Source organism: Centruroides vittatus, unplaced genomic scaffold (genome assembly GCF_030686945.1).
Source record: "Centruroides vittatus isolate TY-2023 unplaced genomic scaffold, ASM3068694v2 contig_299, whole genome shotgun sequence".
Taxonomy (NCBI): Eukaryota; Metazoa; Arthropoda; class Arachnida; order Scorpiones; family Buthidae; genus Centruroides; species Centruroides vittatus.
Genome location: NW_027121909.1, coordinates 1,813,558 through 1,836,956, shown reverse-complemented (window position 1 = coordinate 1,836,956; position 23,399 = coordinate 1,813,558). Strand labels below are relative to the sequence as shown.

The window sequence follows — 23,399 nt, the reverse complement described above, 5'->3', positions numbered from 1 at the left end:
AGAATTACAATAAAATTTGAAAATTTGATGTATCTTTTACTTTACTTTCAAAATTGTTGGATTGTACATTTAAAAATTATTTATCCATCCAAATTTAATTTATTTTATATTATTTATTAAATATGGCTTTAAAACTTAAGGCTTCTTGCATTAAAAGTTAGAATAATATTTTTACAAAGTTTTGAAATTAATTTTTAAAGTTTGAAATGTATTAATTATAATTCTAGAGATTCAATTAAATATGTTTAGTTCTATATTTTGTCAAATATCTTTTCATTTTTCTTTGTTTTATGATCATTTTTCAGTAGATGCTGTGGATAAAAATACTTATATTTGTTATTATTTGTTAATTTAGCATTATAATTATCATATCTTATTTTTGCAGAACTTATTTTATTCTTGCAAACATTTTTAGATGTTTAAATGTCCATTTTCAGGAACAATGATTTTTTCGAAAAGCATATATGATATTTGCAAGAATAAAATAACTGCTAGAGAAGAAAGGTATGATGATTATAATGTTGTTTATTTATATGAACTATTTATTTAAGTATGAAATTATTTTATATTTATGATTATAACATAAATTGTGAATAATATCAGTAGATATTAGAAGCTGAAATACATTTTTTTTTATTTAGAAAGTTGGTGCATACAGTATATTAATCTTTGGATGGTCACTGGTGCTTTATTTATTACAACTGATATGGGAAAACATAAAGTCACTTGTAGAATCATACAGGGAATTTCTAATAGCTTACTTTATTATTATTGCTGTAATCAGTAGTACTATTTGTTATTATTATGGACCAGTCACAAACTATAAAACATTAAATCTGATTCAGTGGAGTTTGCAGGTAAAAATCTGTGTTTATATTAAGTATTAATAAAATTTCTTTATTGTTTACAAATTATATTGTAAATAAATGTAATTAAATAAACTGGAAACATTTTTAGTAAAATAATCTGTGTAAAGACATTATTTTTCCTTTATTGTTCATAATGTCTTTTTTTAAAAATAACTTTATAATCTTAGCATTGATTAAGAATTAAGTTGATTTAGAAGTGAATTATTTTTTTCATTTAAAATAGTTTGGGTTTATTCACCAATGATTTAATTCTGATAGAATATATTTGCATTTATAAAATGTTTTTACTAATAGTATTAAATTTCACAGGGCTCCCATATGTCCTTCCTTTCTTACCTTTTGTTAAAATGTCCTACTTTATCGTGCTTTCTGTAGCATGCCCTACTTTTCCTACTTTTTGAATGTAAAGTTTTGGATAAATATATTTTTTCATTTTTGCCATTTATTATTCTGGACTGGATCAAAAATTCTTGGTAGACTTGTGTTTTTAAAATGCTACAGCTATTTTTCATAAACCAAATGACAGCCTTAATTAATCAAACTATTTTATGCTACAAATGCTTTGGGATGTTTATATGTGGTACGATCCAAAAGTTCGGGGAATGCAGTAATCTACGACAACAAAAGCATGTATTTGAAGTTACAGCGTATGAAATGGATTCTACCAAACCATTTCTACGTGTTCAGGTTAATTTCACCCATGTCATGTGATTAAACCGCAAGCGCTGCTGTTTTTTTCCGGAGATAGTTACCTTTGTCCTGCGACATAATCAAAGTGGAGTTTCAAGAACAACCTCCAACATTTCAACTTCACCGTGACCTTTCACAGCAGAATCACCGTACACCTTTCTTAGCAAGTTTAAAATCTCCATAGGTGTTTTACCTAAACGCTGACAAAATTTAATGTTGGAGGTTGATCTTGAAACACCACTTTGATTACATCGCAGGACAAAGGTAACTATCTCCGGAAAAAAAACAGCAGCGCTTGCGGTTTAATCACATGACATGGGTGAAATTAACCTGAACACGTAGAAATGGTTTGGTAGAATCCATTTCATACGCTGTAACTTCAAATGCATGCTTTTGTTGTCGTAGATTACTGTATTCCCCGAACTTTTGGATTGTACCACGTATATATAGCTGTTTTTCATCTTACTTTGTTATTGTCCACATCTCACAGAAATATGCCAACTGTACAGTATCACATGTATAACAAGAATTTTAAAGCGAGTCAAATTAGATTGCTGGATTATGTTGAAAGAATGCATCCAAACTAGCTGCCAAAATTTGTCTATATCTTGATCAACAGGATGAATCCGACTTCAAGAACAGTCACAAAGCAAGATGGTTGGACAAAACAGAAGATCTAAAATTATTAAGATTATTTAGCTGGAGAATCATTGTAGCAGAAAGAAAAAGCTGGAGATTATATCTTCAGCATAGAATCTCAAAGGGCTGAATGTGGCAATTCAACACATGATCATGATGATCATGTCAGTAATGAATCTGAAAAAGTAAACTTGTTCTTTTAACTGAAGATTATGAATCAGCACATGGCTAACAAAGTTGATTGATATTGCTTTGAAGGTCATGTGTTCTAATCAAGCCCAAATTACATAATCTCTCAGCCAAACTTTTTTGGTTATTTTTTTATGCTTTACTAGAAGTCAGTTAAATGAAATGAATTCTACCTTCAATTCATTTGATTTATGTGATTCCTGATAGTCTGAAAATAGCTTAGAATAAGAAAGCACTATTTTATTATTATTAATTTATTTAATACAAGGTTTTTTTTTTTTACTCTATGTACAGGAAACAAAGTAAAAAAAAAAAATACAAACATATTGTTCAATAACATAAACACAAATACAGTAAATATAATAATCTCTGTACAGAGTCCAAGTTTTTAGATATAAAATCCAATCTGTGCCGGATTAAGCCTCTAGCGGGCCCTAGACAAAATTTAAATTGGGGCCCCATTTAAATAAGTTGCTTCTAAACAAATCTTATATAATGTGACATTAGCGTAGCTAGCATGGGTGACACTCGGTGCGGATATCGTGGTGTCACCCCAAGTCATACCGTAGTGTCACCCTTTTTAACTCTTTTATAAAACACTATTGAATTGTAATATCTTCGCACTCGAGCAACTTGAACGCTGTATCAAATATGCGATGTCGCGACGTATAAGTGTAGATTTAGAAAATAAATCATAACCATCCATACATCAGTACTACCACGAGACGCTACGTACTACGTGGCCCTGGGAATATTTCTAGGCGGCGTGAGAGATCCCGTGGCGTACTGTACATTACTGCTGACGCACGGGTGGCTGTTGACCTTTTTTTTTATTTTTTATTTTTTTTAGGTAATGGCTAGTCGAGCGGACTTAGTAAGATAAGAATTGTTAAATACAGCCTCTTCTGTCCTATCGAATTTCTGAAATATAATTTTTAACTCGTTTTCAAACAGAGAAATCTTCTGCACTGAAGCCGGGCCCCTCCGAGTTACGGGCCCTAGACATTTGTCTACTTTGCCTATTCGATAATCCGGCCCTGAATCCAATACATAAACTACAATAACCATTATATATATGCAATATCCAGTGCATTAGTACAATTTCTTTCAATACATAAATAAAATATCCAATACAAAATCTCATACATGGTAATTAATACACAATATTCCAAACATACAAAATTAACTAGTAAACAAGCTGTGATACACTGTGACAACCTGATGCCATAACAATAGAAATGAATGCAAATTATTAAAATAATTAATAAATGTAATAAATTTACCCACCTGAAAAAAATACAAAAATAAGAAATATGCAAAACAGGTTAGCACGAGGTCATCACAACCAATCAACACCAAATTAACCCTTCAAGAAAGCACTAAACATACCTTATGCACCTTTCTACATAGAAATTTAATAAAACAAACACTTTCAGCATGCTTGAGAAGCCTTTTTCAGGCTCACCATTACAAAATGAATTTTAAAAAAAATTCTGTTTTGGAACAAAATATTCTTTGCTGTGAGAAGAGTTGAGGAAGGTGGGAGGTGAAGAAAAAGTAAGATAGGATAGATGGTGAAGTAGGAAGACTCATCAGCGCCTGTATTGCATTTATTAACCAAACAAAAGATAATATACAAAATATATACAATGAATATATAAGTTACAAGTTGAAAAAAAAAAGATGACAAGGAAAAAACTAAGTACGGCATAATGGGTGCATTAATACAGTAATAAACATACAAACATTAATACAGTAATAAACATACAAACATTAATACAGTAATAAACATACAAAAGGTCCAATAACAGTAGGACAAACTAGTTAAAGGTAGGGTCCAGTGCGCCGGTAGCGCGGATGAATTTTTCTAGGGCTGCAAAAATATCCGGATCTTCCACGAGAGCTTGTGGTGGACAGGGCCAATTGAAGCCCTTTTTTAGCGTTACTCTTTCCAGATTAATCCGGTGATTGTCATGTTTGGTGCAGTCAAAGATCAAGTGAGTGGCATTCTGTAAGGAGATGTCATCACAGTCACAATAGGGATGTTCCCTAAGTCCAAATCGATGTAGGTATTGCCGGAAATTTCCATGATCTGTCAGGAGCTGTGTGTTATGGAAGTTGGCGCAGAAGTTCTTGTTTTGAAGTCTGGACGAGATGTTTGGAAAGTATTGGTAGGTCGCTCTTCCGGAGTCTCCGTCTTCCCACTTGCGTTGCCACAACTGGATGGCGGTACTGTGAATCGTGGTTTTAATAGCGATGTCTGAGGCTTCCCAGTAGGTGGGGGTGGCAGAGGAAGCAGCAGCTTGCTTTGCGAGGGAGTCCGCCAAAGAGTTCCCTTCCACCCCTGTATGGCCCCTGATCCATGAGAAGGCCACGCTGTTTTGTGAGCAGAGAATTTCTTCCCGAATAAGAAGAGAGAGAGAGCCAAGATTGTTGACTATTCTCCTGATAGCGACTTGGCTATCAGAACAGATCGTAATATGTCGATTCCTGATCTTAGAGTTGTTAACATATTTAAGAGCTTGCAGAATGGCGAACTGTTCAGCTTGAGTAATTGTGCAGATACTGGCAAGACGATAGCTTGCCTGGTAAGAGAAATTGCTATTGTTGCATTCCTTAACCGCAAATGCTGATCCCACCTTGCTGTGGCTTTTAGATCCGTCGGTGAATATCTGTATATAATAGTTGGGATTGTCATGAAAGTCTAAGATAGAAATATCACCGCGATACTGGGATGGGGTTCTGAGACCTCGGGCTTACCATTTAGGTTAGATGTAAGGTGGGAAAGAAGGGGCTCGTTCAAGTTGGGAAAAAGCCCAATCTCCATAAATTTGTAAAGTTCACTGTCTTGTCCGTCGATTGTCCCTCCGTTGAGCAGGTGCCACCGCCACATCTCCTCCTTCGCCCTAATGTGGAGGGGAAGGACTCCAGAAAGAACTTGGAGAGCAGCCGTCGGGGCAGTCCTATAAGCTCTGCACAACCTGAGAAGGGAGAGTCTTTGAGCTTTGTTTAATTTCTTTTTGGTGCGAACATTGTCGACCGCCTCTGCCCAGAAGGGGGCGCCATAGAGAATGATGGTTTCAATACATGCTTTGTAGATTATTTTGATGAACTTCTCGTTCATCCCCCAACTCCTATGGCTTATACATTGGAGTGCGTTAGAAATTTTGATGGCACGATTAGTAACATTGGTGATATGTGATGCCCACCTCATATTTTGATCAAAAGTTAACCCAAGATATTTGAGACTTGTAGTATTTTTAATCCTTTGATGATTCATGAATATCCTCAAGGGCTTTTTAAGTTGTCTCCCCTTAGATAAGACCATGGCTTCACATTTGTTGAAATTCACTTGAAGATTGTTATTTACACACCATTCGTGAATTTTGTCTAAAATTTCGTTAGCGTCTTGTTGTAGTATTTCGTTGTTGTAGTTTGACAACATCACAAGGGTATCATCCGCATACCCTTGAATGATACCAGAACTGGGGTTGGTGTTATCCTCGTTGAGTTGAAGCAGTCCGTCGTAGGCAATGTTCCAAAGACCTGGTCCCGAACGGGATCCCTGAGGGCAACCCCTGGACAAGAGACGGATGATTCTTTCACCATAGTTGTATATACCTGCGGTCCTGTTTTCCAAATAGTTGAGCAGTATTTTGTAAAGGTTCTGAGGGCATTTAAAGGATTTAAGTTGGTCCATTAGGGCAGGCCACCACAGAGTATTAAATGCATTTTTAAAATCTATTGAAATGAGTAGAGTGTGCTCTCCTTTTTTCCATGAGTTATTAATATATTTGGTAACCCTATTGATGGCATGGTAAGTAGATTTGCCCTTTACAAAGCCATATTGTTGTTTATTTAGGAGGTTATTAGTATTGAGAAAATGATTAATCCTTTTGATAATGAGGCCGTCCAAAACCTTCCCTGGAACGGAAAGGAGGCTGATGGGTCTAAGTTGGTCAGCCTTCTTAATGTTTTCGTTGTCCCTTTTAGGGATAAATTTGATGTCTGCATGCTTCCAACTATTTGGGAAGACCCCTTGCTGTAGGCACTTATTATAGATGTATACTAGGGCTGTAGGGACGGCATTGAATGCATGTTTGAGCATTAGAGGCGTAATACCATCAAGTCCAGGGGACTTGATGGTATTACGCCTCTAATGCTCAAACATGCATTCAATGCCGTCTCTACAGCCCTAGTAATACATCATCTAAGATTTTTGTTTTTTAAAGATTTGACAGCCCTGTACACCTCGTTATATGAAAAGGGAACATCGTCATCTGTTTCAGGGAGGACATTCATGTTGTTTCTGATGTCTTTTTGTCTGGGAGTGTCATTAGAGGCATCATCCAATGGAAAATGGACGTCCATAAGGTGTTCCATAGTTTCTTTATAAGTTGTAGTATGATCCCCATTGTCTTTGCAAAGGTTAATTGGGATACTAGTGTTCTTTCTTGGCTTACATACTATGTAATAAGGATCCGACCAAACAGAAAGATTGCCCATTTTAGTACAGAAGGCCCTCCAGGCCTGTGTCCGAGCCTTATTAATTTGCGTTTTGTAGTTGTTCAGAGATTGCCTATATTTATTCCTGGTGTCTTCTCTGTTAATGGGGTCCCGGGACCTTTGGAGGCACTTAAGGTTAGCCTTCACCTGCTGCCTTAACACCTCCAGGTCCTTGTTCCACCAAGGTGCCCCCTTCTTTTTGCTAGCAGTACTAGTGGTTGTCTTGTGGTAAGCTTGGAGAATGGAGTTAGAATAGGTGTCCACTAATTTATTGATGTCCACTTTATAAGGGTTAGCCTTCAACCAGATGTCCCTGAACACATCTTGGAACTGATGCCAATCTGTGTGGTATTTGGCCTCAGTGTTAGTGTTGCTAGTCCGGATATTCTGGAGATTCCACCGGATATACCGGTGATCACTGGCAGTAATGGTGTCAGAAGTTTCACAGAAGGTAATTAAATGGTGGGAAAAAGAATTGGTGAGACAAACGTCTACCCAACTTTTGCCTCTATCAGTGAAATAAGTTGGAAGGTTACTGGTGTTCCTAGAAGTAAGAGAGTTTTTGGCCATAAATTCTTCTACAAGGTGTCCTCTGGGGTCACCAAACGGACTGTGCCAAATTGTAGATTTGGCATTTAAATCACCCCCAATAAGCCATGGGTGATGACCAATAGAGTTGTTTATATTGTCAAGATCATTGATAAGGTTCTCGAGCTGATCATTAGGAGAGCAGTAGGCAGAGGAGAGGTACAAGACGCCATTATCGAAAGTTAGCAGGATGGTAGTAACCCTCTCAGTACTGCAAGTAGGGCAAAACTGAGTGTTAAGATTCTTGTTACGTACCAAAATACCGGTAGTAATACGGGTTGTATAGTCTTTTGGAGGATACTTCCTCCATTTCCCGAACCGGACAATACTGTTGTTCACCAGGTACGGTTCTTGGATTAACAGTATATCGGAATTCCAATCTTCCGCAGTTTTCAGCAATAAAGAAGAAGCAGCTTTGCATCTCTGCAGATTTATCTGAGTTATGTTGACGTTATTCGTAAGGCGACTATTAGCAGTGTTGGAGGAGACGATACCAGTGTGAGTGGAAGGAGTTATATTGTTATATGCCATAGTCTGTTTGTTTGATACTTTGTTGCTTTAATCTCTGAGTGATCTGACATTGTGCATTAAAGGCATTATGATCTTCAGTAATGTGTTTATTAGTAGGTTGATTCTCGTTGTGTTCTTTACAATTAATGCATGATGGTGTTTTGTGTTTCCTCGTGCAATCTGTATATTTATGCTCTCTTCCACATTGGCTGCAGGTAAGCCTGTTATTGCAGTCACGGGCCATGTGATTATAATCGCAACAGTTGTAACATCTAATTAGCGGTACAAAGTCATCTACACGTACACTGGCCCAACCCAGAGAGACGTACTTACTGTTTAATATTACTTGACGGATCTTAGGAGTTACCGAGAGAACAACGTGACCACAATTTTCTTTCACTCTTCCCCTATGTATAATTGTCCGAACTTTACAGTCTTGTAGTAATTCTTCTCTTCTTATTTGACCCCAAATATCATTTTGCTCAAATAGTGCCTCAGGTATTTCTTCTGCTGAGATAGAATCAGGGACATTAAGAAAAATTAAGCGCAGTTTCCTGCCCTCTGCCTGTTTGCATTCGATTTTATCAGCTACCTCGGGTAAGGCTCGAATTGCGTTAGTCAATAGTTGACAATCCTTAGTATTCTTCACTCGAACGCATATTCCGTCTCCTTTAATTTTAAAGACAGACTTTACCTGTACTCCAATACGATGGGGTTCAACCCTTTGTTTGATTGTTTTAGCTACTTCATCCATATTTATCCTGGACCCATTCTCTGTTTGCCTAGGGTATACTAGCACCGCATGGTTGCCCCCAAGCCTTCTTTGTTAATTTTGTTGTTCAAAGTTTTCTGAATAACAGATGTCGTCTTGCTTTGTTTTAAGTTGGTCGTAAGGACCTCTGAATAAGATAATTGGTTAGGAGCAGTAGTAGTGGGTTGAGAAGTACGATTGTTTCTAGCTTCCTTAACAATGCCAAGCAATTGGTTAACACATCCAAAAAGTTTAGTTACTTTCTCCCGTACTGCCATCCTTTGCGGCTTAGTAATGTAATTGCCATTATTTTCTGGCAAGAGACCTAAGATCCCACCTAGGAGCTCACCCGCCTCGTGAATGATACAGTCTTCAGGAGTCGTAAATGATTCTTCAAAATTATCATCCATAATAATACTCTGCTCAGAGGCCGTGCACTGAGAAGCCATAGCCGAGTAGCACACAACACTAAAAGCTTGAGGGGGGGCTAAGGCGAAAAATGAGTGAAGTGCAAACCCTACTAACAACCTGTGCAACTTAGTGGAGGGAGAGGAGGAGCAGAACTGGCCACCTCCTCAAGAGCCCAATATACAGAAAACCCTCCGGTTGACACGAAGATAAAATTGGAGAATGAAGACTAACACAACTATATAATGACGAAAACAAGGCATAAAAAGATCAATAATTAATTAATAAATACAATTAAAATAATCTAGAGAACTTAAGTCTACTAATTCGTTAAATACAGTTGAAAATAATTCAACTACCAAAGAGAGCTAGAGAATTGACTAATTAAAATAAAAGTTAACTATTTAACCTTATTTAACCTAAAACAACAAAAATTTAACCCCAAATAAAGCTTAAGTACTGAAAACCCATTTAAAAAAAAAAAAAAAAAAAACAGTTAGAAAAGACCGTTACTACAGTGGGAAAGGCCGTTACAAAGCTCATTATATTTAAAAATATACATGAACTAAGTATAATTTAAACTAGTGTAACACGTAGGAAACTTAACAGAACTTTACCAAAATCACTCCCCTCCTAGAAAAGGACCCCCTATTTGTGCTCCCAATTCCTGCCCCCCTAACCTTAGGTCCCCACCCTCTTTAACCTACCAAAGTTACAAAATTAAAACCCCTCTAACTCCTCCCCTAATTAACCTATCAAAACAATTAAGGTGTACTACGAACCAGCAAACAAAGTCCTTTCTAACGGTGTACCGCACTTGAACCGATATCCAAAATATCCGCTGAAATTACGATCCAAAACAGGAGCTCAGATTGCCACGGCCTCCTATACCGAACATCTCCAACCTAATCCTAAAATTTAGATACTGAAATATGATAGGTTATATTAAAATTCAGAAATTTTTAATTCATATTATATTATAAAAATATATTTTATATATATTTTTCTAAAGATATATATCTAGAAACAAATTATATATTTTTTAATATGTGTATACTGAATATATACACTTACATAATCTGCTCTATAAAATGTGGTCTTATGATATCCCTCTGAAATTAGATGTGGCCCTAAATCAGTTTTTTCAAAGTTTCTAAATTATTTAATTCTAATTATTAAAGTATTATTTAAGAGATGACAATATGAAATTACATTATTTATTAATTAAAATTAGCATATTAAAATATTCCAAGAAAAATCCATTCATCTTTTAGGTATAATCGATAAATAGTTATTATTATTTGTATGAAATATAATATTTGTTTATTTTTTATTATTACAAAATCAATGAATATAACAATAATAATTTAAAATATTTTAGCTAATAGGATTGTCCATAATTTTCTTCAGTTCTGAATTCAGAGAAGTACCAACAGTAATTATCATTACAATTATTACAATACACGTATTTCCACAAAAATGGTTGATAAGAGGCCGAATGTTATGGTAAGATAATAAATACAGTTCAAAATATTCATTGTAAGTTAAAGTTTTTTAAAACAGATTATCTGTTGAGTAGGAGGAGATGGTTTCCACCAAAAGTAAAATTATTAACAGAAACTGAATATATACAACAAGCAAATGAAGAAACAAAGAAAGCTTTGGAAGAATTAAGAAAGTATTGCCGCAGTCCAGATTGCAATGCTTGGAAAACATTAAGGAAACTAAATGACCCTATCAGGTATTTACATTTTACATTTTAGTGTGTTACTTACATTATCAATTTTTTAAATATTTTTTCAATTCATAAAAATTTAAATTAAATAAATTTAATTTAATAGTGTAACTGTAAATCCTCCAATAGATGCTAACTCACCTATAAATGTTTAGTTCAAACTGTTAACTAGATACCAGGTGTTGTTAAATTTCTATGCTCAGCTTAAGAGTATTCTGTATATGCTATGGTAATTTTCCTGTGGAAATTCTTGAAAAATATTTTTACTACAACATAGGGTGCATCTTTCTGTATTTTCTCTTTTGAACTCTCTACTTTACACAGGTCAGTGAACTCGATGTCGATTGGAATGACAACCAAGAGGCTTTAAAGTGTCACCTTCGAACTGAAAACATATGCAATATATACAAAAAACAAAAAAAACAAATGGAAAAGTAGCAGTACAGAAATTCAATGTGCATTCAAAACAAATTCACATGTGTGGAAGCAAGCATGAAGCTTTTAAGACTATCAAAAATAAGAGTGAAACAAAGAGGCTGGCAGGAAAAGAGTGCAAGAAGATCAGTGAAGAATTAGAAGAAAAGGTTCTGCAATGGATCTGTGAGCAGCAAGAGAAAAATAACTATCTTCAGATGGATGGGTGAACATTTCTCTTGTCTGAGATAGACAAGGCAAGAGAAATCTTCACCCAGTTAGATGAAAATGATAAACAAAATGCAGTGTTTACAGCTAGCAGATAGTGGCTAGAAAAATTCATGAAACATAGATACAGTAATACCACATAAACTTTATGCTTACAATAGTAATGTTGTTGGTAGTGTGCTTTTTCTGTTAAAAATAAAAAGGAAAAGTTCTTATCAATTACCCTGCAGTTTTCATTGGGAGAGAATGGATGGGGAAAATCATAAAGGTATTGGTGGACAAAGAATGAACCATATTTCTCCCTTTTTATATCACTAGTTTGGATGAAAAACTGTATGAGAATGGAATAGACACCAGGTCTCTTACATACAGTGGAGCTAAGTATATTCTCTCCAATAGATGACCAGGTATCTATTAGAGGATTTATGGTATATTCAAATTGTTTCACTCTTTCTTTAAAAATTCTCTTACTTGATAATTACAGTAAATTTTTCAATTATTGATAGATCAATATTTTATGTAATGATATGATACATAAGTTGAACTATTTAAAAAATTTGCTATGATTTTTATTTAAAGAAATTTTCTGATAATTAATATACTCAAACCTGTGGTCTTAAAAATTTTAACATTGTGTATAGTTAATATTATAAAATTAGAGAACTTTTTTTTAATTATTCATTTAGTTCATTGTTTATATTGTTATATTTATATTAAAAAAACTAGATAGAATACAAAAACATATTTGTAAATTCTAAAAATAAAATATTTTCAGATTAAAAGACGAGTAAAAAGAAACTACTCTTTTATAACCAACTTCGAGAGATTAGCGGACAAATTATTAACAACAGATATTTATAATTTATTTTTAGAATTTACAAACATTTTAAAATATTACCGATCCCATTGTTTTTTAACTTTTTATTGAACAACAATAGATAGAATACATTTCCAGAAAATAAACATTTTTAAATTATAACACAGTCAAACATCGGGTTACAAATATCCTGTTTACAAACGAAATTTTGAACACATTATTTGCTCCACTTGTCGCATGATAATTCAGTTTCTGAACAAGCTACTTGACAGAGCCAGCCACTGATGGTCAACTTCCTATACTTCCTATGTTAAAGAAAGTCAATGGCCCAAACAATTAAAGACAGGACTACCAATTCAGTAGTGGTGCCAATATTTGCCTTGCGTCATTAGACATCATAACAAGAACCATTGATGATGATGTTATTCAAATTAGATTTCAATGTGCATGTGGTAAGATACTGCTTCCAGCTTTCAATACATGTCATAATTCAGTTTAAATCAAATCAATTAATAACGAGCAGTTATTTATTGTGACATTGTCACAATGCCAGGCTGTAATTTTTAATCATATTTTTAATTTATTTTCAAATTTTTCTTTTATGTTCTTTGGATGGAATAACCTATTTAAATAGAGGATATAAACACAATTAAAAATTTAGAGAACTTATTAACATATAAGGTTGAACTATATACAAAAACAATATTCTCAAATAAATGTTATAAACTTTTCTTGCATTAATTTGAATGTAGATGATAGATGTCTCAGACAGTTAAGGTTTCAGTCTACTACTGTGGGCATTCAGATATAAATCCAGTTGGTTGAAAAACTCCAAGAATTTTTTGGGAGTAGTCAGTCCTGGATATGTTGGGCCACCTGGCCACCTTTTACCACCTGGCTATCTTCATTGTGGACATGGCTGAATCCATTATGGATATGATTAAAAAGCTCACTTAGTGCCCACAGAATGGAAAGAATCAAAAATGAAAAAATGTGTATGTCATAGTCAGATGCTGAAATTTGCCATTTCAAGAACTTATCTGTTTCTTGAAGTGCTAGCATTCTGTATTAGATATTTGTTTCAGAATCTGATTATATAACATGGTTAAAATTCATAAATATCTATACTTCTGCTTCTATAAGCTGGATTGTTTAATTGACTCACCAAAAACCTTATTTTAACATCAGCAGGAGTTGAATTTTTCATGTGGTTGTGGACAAATGTTTTTGATCTAATTATATGTCTGCTTCAGCTCTTAAACTTTTCATTTTATTTTGGAATTTGAAGAAGAATGATATAAAATTTCAAACTTTCAAATGAACGACGAAGTTCAAAATCACATTCAATGTTCATAATATAACTATTTACACATGTAAATCGATGTTATATAGATATTTATGAATTTTAACAGATATTATATAAATTTATGTAGGTTTTACATGTATGTTTTCTTAATTAATGAGATCAATTTTCTTGGTTCCCATTTGGATCATCATAAAATGTTTACCACACACTTAAAATTTTTCCCTCTTTAAAATTGAGGCATTCCCCTCTCCATCTTGCTTTGTAAATCTCCAGTGTGTCCCTTGTTTTAGCACACTCTGACTGAATGGTGTATCCATTAAGACTTGCTCATTCAAAGTTTGGTTTTACTCCTGTTTTGGAGTCATATATGGACAGAGCAGTGGTTTGTTTCTTTTTTATGTCATATTTGTGTTCTGCAATTTGTTTAGTCAGTGATATGTTGGTGTATCTGATATATACTCCAGCTCAAATCTTTCATTCAGTACCAGGAATTTATATTTTTTACCATTATTCATTCCAAAGTTTGAAATTTTATATTGTACAGTAGAGCATCAATTATCCGACCCCCGATCAACCGTCACATCGGTTAACCGACCGCATTCTAGTCGGCAAATTCAAATGTCCGCTAGTGATGTGGCGCTACAATATTTGGCTATGTCTTGGCTACTTTAATATTATTTTTGTTTAATTTTTGCATGTTTTAGCTGGCAACACTGACTCGACCATGAAAGGGAGGCAGTATTTAAACGAGGCTTAATTTTATTTAACGATGATACCCAATTGCTGTTTTTAAAATGTGTGAGATTTAGCGGCAAAAAATGAGTGTCAGCTGTGAAGCAAAAGAAAATTTTGGACTTCTTTTTCTAATGTATAGGCCTACTTTATGTAAAATATGTAACCCAAATATATATTTTTTGTTTTATATTTTTCAATATACAGTACAGTACTGTATTTATTTTGTGCAAAATAAAAAAGTAATTTTTAACGATACAATAGCGACGATTATTATTTTTTAAAAAAATTCGTTAGGCTTAACATCAATGAAAATTCAACGCGAAGCAGGTTAACAGCGATATACTAATATAGTATACTAATGTATTTTTCATACTTTTCGGTTATCTGTTTTTTCAGTTATCCAATCAATTCCAGTCCCCAATTGAGTCAGATAATCGATGCTCTACTGTATTTCTTCAAATTCCAAAATAGAACAAAAACTTTAAGACCTGAAGCAGACCTATAATTAGGTTGAAAATGTTTGTCCACATCCACATGAAAGATTAACTCCTGCTGGTGTCAAAATAAGATTTTTGGTGAGTCATTCAGAATCTATCTACGTTTTCTTGTCACTTCTTGAAATGCTAACCTGATTTCTGCAGATGTTGAAATGGATATATTCCAGCCTCTGTCTAATAAAAGTAAGCATTTCCTGTAATATTTAATGGTTTCTGTTTCCTTCGTCGGATGGCTAAATTATTTTTTGTAAGTTAAAGACACAGTCGATTCAAAAGACCACCATTTATTACGTGCTTTTAGATTAAAACTTTGGACGACCTGACCTTTCATTTTAGGCTACTTGGCCGCCTCTAGTTAAAAAACACAAAATTTATCCAATTAAAAATATAAAATTTTCTAAAAAACTGGAATAGGTTGGTCTTACGACGTCTTCTAATAGTGTTCCATCCTGTTCCACTCGGAGATTTTGGCTGATTTCTATCCACAGAAGAATGCGCTGGTAAATGTAGATTTCGGGATTCCTCTGGTGACGAATTATTGCAAAAAGTTTGTTTCTTTCATCGGATGGCTAAATTATTTTTTGTAAATTAAAGACACAGTCGATTCAAAAGACCACCATTTATTACGTGCTTTTAGATTAAAACATTTGGACGACCTGACCTTTCTTTTTAGGCTACGTCGGCCTAAAAAGAAAGGTCAGGTCTTTTTTTTTTTTCTTTAAAAAAAAAAAAATTTAATGGTTTATTAGTACATAGTGTATAACAAACAGCTGAATGTTTCTGCACTTCAGTATATTATAACATGCAGATTCCTGGATATTTGTCATCAATAGCAATTTTTAAATATTTTAAATTTTCTTGTTTCTTGCTCTCTTTGCTCTATGGGCACTAAAAACACTTTTTCCAAATCCACAGTGAAAGTTCCTGTTTATATTCTGTCTCCTGAAGCCAATGTGCTGAGTATGCATGGCCTGAGATGTTCATAGTGCAGGTTTGTTAGAAATACACCTCTACACTCAACAGTATATATGTTACCGGCAAAACACGATTTTATGCCAAACTAGTTTGGATTAAGTGTGTCAGGCCAAACTAGTTTAGAATTATTATTCAAGTATATTAATGTTTAAATATATTAATGGTTAATTTAAGTTCATCATAAAACACAAATAAGTTAATTTTTAAATTTAGTTTGATTTTAAAAGTTATTTTTATTATTTCGTTTGAATTTTTGAAAATATTTTTGAAAGCTAAAAAGTGCATGGCTTAATAAAAGTGACCTTTCATTTTAGGCTACTTGGCCCTTAATTTTTTATTAAGCCATGCACCTTTAAAAGTGCATGGCTTAATAAAAAATATACAAACTGATAAGTATGATTAGCTTATTTTTATTTTATAATTTTGTACAAGTATTGTGTCACTTCTAATCAATATGGTTTTTGGTTAATGTTACCCTAGGTATCAAAGATGGCGGCTCGTCTCCAATTCCAGCGATCAGAAGACAGGGAACAGTGGGGATGCATGTTCTAACCTAACCTAACCTATTCTAATAATTTGGTTGCTAATAATTATGGTAATTTATTAGAATATGTTAGGTTAGGTTAGAACGTGCATCCTACTGTTCTGTTTTCTGATTGCTGGAATCAGAGACAAGCTGCCACCTTCCATATCTAGGGTAACATTAACCCTGTTTTTTATAATTAAGTAGATTATGTTTGAATAAATATTGTTCATCTAATTGATTGCCTTTTAATTTTATTTTAACCATTAATGTACCTGAATAATAATTCTAAACTAGTTTGGCCTGACACGCTTTCGGGTTTTGAAATCGGGTTTTGCTGGTAACATATATATAGTTTATTTACACAGCTTATCATGTCACCACAATATACCAAGTGATACATTAATGAATCAAAGATAGTCTGGAACAGTCAGGAATTCAATGTGACCTTGATAATTTCAGGACCATGCACTTTTCATTTGATCTCAGATCTCACCATATCTGATCATCCTTTCCAGAGGAGTGTAATCTCTCCCTATCCTCAGTGGGCTTGCTGAGTATCTGAGATCCAAGTGCTGTCAGCTCTGAGCCTTACCCTCCACACCTATACACACTCTTTAACCTTCTCCCCAATTTCAGTGTTTTTGGGAGCAAACTTAAAATCAATCAGAAAGCTTTGGTCACCAGGAGAAGCTTTTTTTTATATTCATCTGACACAAATGTGGGTGGTTATCCTCCCAATTGTTTACTTGTTTGATATATTTCTGCAGCTGTGAGTGGTTTATGACTAGATCACACTTGAGTCAGATTTAACAAACCACAAGTCTCTTGTTTTTCTCTTCACTCCCAAAATAATATTTTACACCCATCATAGGTTCAGCCAGTCTCACAATGAGGGCAGCCTCATGGTAAGAGGATGGGTTAATGTATTCAAGATTTAACGCTCATGGAAATTCTCTTGGTTGCTCATCTGGATTCAATCCCAAATCTCCCAGAATGGTAGGCTGACATCTTAATTGCCTTGGCCATCTGATCATTATATTTCTGATACTCAGTCTGTGTAGTCTACAATGAACACAGTGCTACAAATAGTATAAAATAAAATTATACTGCATTGTTGCCAATGTTACTTTTTTATTGTTAGCTTGAAGATTTATTTTAAGTTTCAACTTAAATATCTGTAAATAAAAATAATCAAATTAATCAAGGGCAAATGAAAAACAATAGTGAAAAAAGAATTGTACCTGGCCCATCTACATTTCGTAAAACAATGTGATGTAAAAATTTTATACCAACAATTGGATAAAATAAGAGATTTAGCCAACAAAAAAGCTCATCAGTCCAGGAAGAAACTGAGCAGAAAGTTCTATTGGCTAAGGAAAACATCTCACCAAAAACAATAACGGAGGTTCTGTATTATAATTTCATAAATAAAAATAATTATGTAGCTTGATTATTGAGTTGTATGTTTATTACATGACATATGTTTTTGTTATCTTTTAGTTATAAAATCATTATCTAATGAAATAGTCAGAAAAAGTTTGGGAGGACCCATACTATGAAACTTCTGATAAAAATATTAAGCCGGAGTCCCAGCCGCACAGACAACTGCAACCACGATGGCTGTTCTTGTTAACTAGTAAACCCCTTTGAAAACCAGTGCGATTGCAACCACAACTAGAAACAAAAAGTTTGTTCTACTTGCGCCGATTGCAAATGTGTGTCCAATCAGCAAATGCCTTTCTGTCATGTCATACAGTGGCAACATTGAAAATAGTTCATCATCATGGCAGAAAGTTAGAAAATTGAGATTGATCAAGCTTATTCAGGCTCATGAATTCCTGTGGGATTTTAATTCTTCATTTTATTGAAGATTTTATCTCTTTGTGTATTCTTGCCAGCTCTATCAAAATGGTTGCCTTTTTTTCTTTTATTCATTTCAGAAAAGGAACAGCTTGCCCTTTTAATAAGAAAAGTGGCTAAAATTTCACAAATACTCTGAAGTAGAATGTAAACTGTCAGTAAATTCATGAAAGTAGTCAAAGGCAAGCTACTGTAATTTTATTGGTTTATTATAGGGTCATGTGTTTCCAAGTTGCAATGTCAGTGAACAATGTGTGACCACAAGAATATGAGCACAATTCACATTTGTTGCAGTTGTGGTCATCTGCGCAGCTGGAAATTACATGGTGCAACCGTGGCTTTAGTAATTTTCAGTTGTTTCTGTATTTTATTTTATTTTATATTTTACAGCCATTAAATATTCTTGAAATCAAAATGTAAAATATACATTTTTTGCTGATTTGTGATGTTTACAAAAAATACTTATTTACCAAAATTATTTTGCTAAAACTGATACATATTTATTAAAAAGACTAATTTTTTTAAATCAAATAATTCACATTCAAAGCAGTTAAATCTTAAAAACTTGCAGAAACATTTAGCTATTTTGTTTTATACCATAAGCTAATATATTGTTAGACATTACATAAAATGCTTGCTTTTATTAGACATGCTGGAAGATACACCCATTTTAACATTTGCAGAAACCAAGTTAACATTTTAAGCGACCAGAAAAAGTATACAGATTCTTAAACAAATGTCTATTACATAATATGCTAGCACTTCAAGAAATAGAGTATCTCAGAATAACTTTTACCAGGATGTAGTTTCTGCAAACTTCCAGAACAAAAAAACAGTATTAAAAATACCAATAATCTCAATTGAAGACAAGTCAATATTTGGCAGATCATAAATAAAGATGTTCACATAAATCAGCATTTGGTTGCAGAAGTTATTTTGGGAGATTCTGTATATGTGAAGTGTTGTATATTACATTTTTATGTAATTATTAATATTTTTTTTAAATTGATAAAATTTATTTTGGTAAACTGATATTTATACAAATATATCTATTAAACAGATTTGCACAATTTGTAGAAGGAGATTCTCATCTAACAGATCAAGAAATTTTGGATTATGATTCAGAGTCATTGCTGAATTGTGCAGAGGAAAATGATAGATATGAAAACTCCTCAGATGAAGATACACCTCATACATCATTTTACAGGAACCATAATAGTTTATAACTTATGATGTAAAAATGATTTTTTACATCATAAATCTGTTGAATGTTTCAATCTAAGAACAAAATTTTATTTGTAATAAAACAAGTCATTTTTTAACGTTTTTATTTATTGAATATTTTTCTCATTTTTTTAGACTAAATGAAATATTTAATATTAATATGTTGTTTTGTGTTTTAATTTGATATTTGTTTCATTTCCATAACAAATTATGAAATATTGCAATAGATAAATTTTATTATCACAAAGGTAAATTCAGCTATATATAAAAACTGAAATATAGATAATTCCCATAATTATATTAAAATTTAAATTCAAATTTTATATTTAGCAAAACTGAAGAGTTGAAATTTTATCCTCCACATCAGTAATCAGACATACCAATAAATTTTAAGTTTTACACAAGCATAGTCAAATCGTCCATAACACAATTTTGATTTTCCATAATATAGTTTGTACATATTGTATCAAGTTTAGTATTATAGAATACAGAATTATTCCTGAATTATTTCAATTAAAGCTCAGATTTTTGGTTTACAACAGATCATTTGTTTCAAAGATTTTTAAGATGTTCTGTGTATCATTACTCTACAGTTATAAATAAATGAGGAAATTCATTAATATTTTTACAATGAATGATTGAATATATTTAAATTCGTATTCTTCATTTAGCAGACGAACACATTCATAGATGAAATTATCATAAAACTGAAAGAATTAACAAATAAACTAAAGAAATTAAGATTTTTATACAAAATTTTAATGAAAGCCTAATACTTTAATTTATGGCAATGTTTACAATTAACAGTTAAACTTAATTTTTTTATACTGACTTGTAAAAAACTACTAATTGATTATTATTAGTATAAAAATTATTAGTGTCATTATTATCATTAAAAATAAAGTGAAATTAATTGCAGAAATATAAATCTAATAGATTAAAATAACATATCGTTATTGTGGCTGCTTTGGGTTTTTTCGTTTTAATTTTATATTCAAAAAAAGCTTTGATAATTTAAAGTTGAGTTTATTCCAATTGAAACATACATTATTACTGTATAAGTAAATAAGTATAAAGTGTTCAAAACAAATGAAAAAAAAATTTCTGGGCAAAATATTGAATTTTGTATAATTTTCAGGAATAATTCTGTACTCATTTCAACGATAGGAAATTATTGAAGACGTGCTACTACGAAGATAAATCTAGTGTTTTTGAACAAAATCCAAAAACTTAATTGACAAAGATATATCATTCGAATTAAGATTTACTGTAGAGCGTCGATAAGTGGAACCAATTGGGGACTGGGGTCCTTCCAGTTAATGATTTGTTCCAGTTTCCGACTTTGTACGAAAAAATACATTAACCTGTCCGATGTTCAAATTTTTCTCCGTTGCGTATCGCTTCCTGTTGAATTTTTCTCCGTTGCGTGTCGCTTCGTGTTGAATTTTCGTCGATTTTAAGCCTAACGAAAATTTTTATAATAATCATCGAGGCTATCGTATCGTTAAAAATTATTTCTGCATTTTGTACAAACAAAATAAATATATTAAAGAATATAAAAAAACATGAAAATTATACTTTAGAAGTAAATTTAGTATCAAAAACATTCGATTCAGCACGACAGTCCGACTGAAAATCGTTCCACTTTCCGGCCATTCCACTTATCGACGCTCTACTGTACTTTAACTATGCTAAATTAATTGATGCGTATAGTACAGTACATGAAATGGCTTTTTGGGCAACTTTCTCACGATTCGTACTCAAATACTAATCAAAAATTACGAAATCACCCGAATTAGCCGAAACGTGTTTGATAGTCAATAGCGAGGTTGAAGCCGAAGTTTTAAACGCGAAAACGTGTACGTCGGACATTCAGCGTCGCTTTCCTGTAAGCCTAGAAGTTTGACAATGGCATTTGGAATGTCGAGCATGATTCCACTGACTTTCCAAACGCCATTGTCGAACTTCTAGGCTTACAGGAAAGCGGCGCTGAACGTCCGACGCACACGTTTTCGCGTTTAAAACTTCGGCCTCAATCTCGCTAATAACGCACATCTAGCAGCGCTGTACTTCTAAATTGACGGATCTCTGTGCGTTGGAATAGTTTGCGAATTATTTAATTCGAACAATTTTAAAAAGTAATTCATCTTTGCAATGCAATGCTTTGTTTGGAAGGTAAAATTAATGATTTAAATTTAGTGTATGCAGCTTCTTAAGTAGATAAAACATTTTAAATATACAAATTTTGTCAAATCTCATTTTATTTTACTAATGAGTGTTTTAAAAAAAAAAATTAACACAAACAGAATATCGATTCATCCCGATTAAAACCTTATAACTACTGTCACATCATATAAGAGTTGAACTTTTCCACCTTGGAGGCAACCATCTTTGTCGCAACGAGAAAATAAACTAAAAACGAGCGCTGCAGATTTAATCTCGCACCAGTGGCGGACTGGGTCAAAAAATATTGCCAGGAGACAAAAGGGGCCCACCCACAACTATAAGGCTATCATTTAATTTTTATAATAAATATGTATTTTTTCAAAATTTTATTTACCTGAATAAAGGTACAATTAAAATTTTTTGCTAAATAAACGATATTTTTTAGTAATTATCGTGTACACACACTGTACTGTACATATTATTGGCAATACAGGGTGCTAAAGTCTGGAGAGACAGAAAATCTCTAACTATAATTTTTCCCTTCAGATTAGGTATGACTGTCGAAAGAATTGAACTGGTACTTCTCAGTGGACTTCACGTACAGTACACTGAGAAGTACCAGTTCAATTCTTTCTTCGTGATCATGTGGAGTGGTCTCTTCGTTTACCTGACTCTAGCCCCCTTGACTTCTTTTTCTGAAAATGATGGAAATAATCTTGAAGACTTTATTTAATATTCCAATTGAATAAAATGTTCTTAATAAATTTCATTTCTGGAAAATATGTATTTTTGCCTGTGTCCGGACTTTTGGTATCTACTATACATGGTGTTCCTAATGTAAATGCAAATTGTTATTGAATGTTTAATTTTAAATAAATAATGGATATTTTTAAATAGTATGTCTGTACCTAGTGTTGCCACCTTTACAAAATCGCTGACCTGGACGGCAGGTCAGGTTTGTTCGAACAAAAGTTTCTGACGCGTGCGCAATGTCATTTACAATGCGAAGAATAATGTGCATGCCGGTTCTAAATCAGTTAGTTAGGGACTAGGGACTTGCGTAGAAGTAACGTATGTTACGTAAATTAAGAAAGAAAGAACAGATAATTTAGCTCCATAGAAGACGTGTACGGACGTACTGTGCAAGCAAAAAAGAAAAGGTCGAGAGTCAGGTTGCGCGTCACACGTCGGCGTAAACAGAGTAACATGGCGGAATGGCAGATGACTTTCATGAGTATGAGGTCTTTCGCTATTCAAATGGTGTAAATTTATAAAAATATTTTCAAGAACTTTGTTTCATCATAATTTCACAATTTCTACGAAATTCCCGGACAAAATCAATAGTTCACCCGGACAATTCCCGGACTGTCCGGGTGAAAACCGGACGGGTAGTAACACTACCTGTACCACACATTTAGAGCATTAACAGACCGTTCAAAAACATATTTCATGCAGTTCACTATTATGATTAATCGTTTAAATTCACTAGACTGTCCAGCATTTTGTGGATGAAAAACTGGCCCAAGCGAATAATTAGAAACTTCAAACAACGTGGTTCAGTGGGAAGAAAACAGCAGCAGCCACGAAACTGATTTTCATCCGCTAAAAAGTTAAATCTCACTAAAAAGACGACGTTCCTTCATCATGACTAAATAATCGCCACGTGTTATGAGCATTAATTGTGCTTATTTTATTGTTGTTATTGTTTATATAAAACGATAGATCTAAAACAAAAAATAAAATGAAAATTATTTTAAACTCATTCA

At 33.2% G+C, this 23,399-nt stretch overlaps 1 protein-coding gene across 3 annotated transcripts in view; it reads left to right on the top strand.

Moving 5' to 3' along the window:
• Nemp (Nuclear envelope integral membrane protein) overlaps positions 1-19,565 on the top strand; it is a 33,301-nt gene extending 13,736 nt beyond the window's left edge. For 2 of the 3 annotated variants that reach the window (XM_067267212.1, XM_067267211.1), the window contains exons 6-9: positions 642-857; positions 10,532-10,656; positions 10,730-10,891; positions 19,304-19,565. In XM_067267212.1, the coding sequence (XP_067123313.1) occupies positions 642-857; positions 10,532-10,656; positions 10,730-10,891; positions 19,304-19,469 (669 nt within the window). In that variant the 3' untranslated portion in view covers positions 19,470-19,565. The remainder of the gene's footprint in view (positions 1-641; positions 858-10,531; positions 10,657-10,729; positions 10,892-19,303) is intronic. The other variant, XM_067267213.1, reaches the window with a different exon arrangement.
• The last annotated feature ends 3,834 nt before the right edge of the window (positions 19,566-23,399 follow it).